The sequence below is a fragment of the Cryptomeria japonica genome, chromosome 9 (assembly GCF_030272615.1).
Source record: "Cryptomeria japonica chromosome 9, Sugi_1.0, whole genome shotgun sequence".
NCBI classification, from domain to species: domain Eukaryota; kingdom Viridiplantae; phylum Streptophyta; class Pinopsida; order Cupressales; family Cupressaceae; genus Cryptomeria; species Cryptomeria japonica.
Genome location: NC_081413.1, coordinates 319,159,499 through 319,160,801, shown reverse-complemented (window position 1 = coordinate 319,160,801; position 1,303 = coordinate 319,159,499). Strand labels below are relative to the sequence as shown.

The window sequence follows — 1,303 nt, the reverse complement described above, 5'->3', positions numbered from 1 at the left end:
AATTCTTCTTGAATGGTTTTCTTTTTTAGGTAGAAGTGCTAAGAATGTACTATTTATCTCCTTCGGAAAATTGCCTGCATTTCTAGCAGCTTCTAAGGCATCCGATACTTCATCACCTATAATATGCCAGCATTTCTGGTAGAAGCCAGCAGGGTATCCATCTAGTCTAGGGGCCTTGTCCCCTGAAAATTGTGATAGAGCCTGTTTTACTTCTTCCTTAGTGATTTTGGCATTTAACATCTTATTGTCCTCTTCTGATAGTAGTTTAGGAATATTTTTAATCAAATCCCGATTATGTGAGAGATCCGAGTATTCCCAATTATTCAACATGTTTCTAAAGTATTGGATTGCATCCTCCACAATCATCTTTTGATCTATGATAATTTGGTTTTCCTCATTAGTAATTTGCAAGATTCTATTCTTAGCTCTCCTTAGCTTGACACTATTATGAAAGAACTTAGTATTTTTATCTCCATCACTCAACCATACTTCTCTGGATTTTTGTTTCCAGAAAATTTCTTCGTTGGCTAGAATGTCTTCATATTCACCCAGGAGCCTTTTCTCTGTTTCGTATAAGACCTGATCCATCCCATGTCGAATTACTTCTATATTTACATTCTCCAGTTCTTTTTCGATTCTTAATTTTTCCTTAAAGATGTTCTTAAATCTTTCCTTGTTCCAATCTAGTAATTTATGTTTAATTTCTTTTAATTTCAAAGTTAAACGGAACATTTTGGAACCTTGAAAATTACTTTCTGTCTACCATTTTTGTATGTTAGGGAAAAAATCCTCATGCTTAAACCACATGAATTTGAACTTGAATGGTCTCCCAGAGGTTTTCAGTTCTCCCTTTAGCTCTAGCATCACTGGAAAGTGATCAGATCCTGACCATGGCAGCACAGAGGCTTTCATCTCGGTTTGGAAGGAAGTTAGATCCCCTTTAAAGAAGAACATGTCCAGTATTTCGGAGATGTTGGAGAAACCCGATCTCCTGTTATTCCATGTGTGTGAACCCCTGTCAGTTTTTATTTCTAAAAAATAGTTATTATTTATCCATTCCATAAAATCTTTTTGAGGTTGCCTCATGATTTTTGATCCTCCACGTTTCTCTGATTGGTGGAGAATGGTGTTGAAGTCTCCACCTATAATGTAGTGTGGTGCCTTCTGATTTGTTAAAAAATGATCAATTTCTAGCCATACTGACTTTTTCTTCTCTGTAGTTATTGGGCCATAGACATTTATGATGATAAATTATGTATCTCTATCAAGTGCTTTTATTTTGCCCGCCATCCAGTGTTGCATC

The 1,303-nt window shown here is 35.8% G+C and overlaps 1 protein-coding gene across 1 annotated transcript in view; it reads right to left on the bottom strand.

Annotated features, from left to right (window-relative positions):
• Positions 1–732, bottom strand: part of LOC131029792 (uncharacterized) — a 765-nt gene extending 33 nt beyond the window's left edge. The window contains exon 1 of the mRNA XM_057960437.2: positions 1–732. This exon is cut by the window's left edge and continues 33 nt beyond it. Within this exon, the coding sequence (XP_057816420.1) occupies positions 1–732 (732 nt within the window).
• Between the last annotated feature and the right edge of the window lie 571 nt (positions 733–1,303).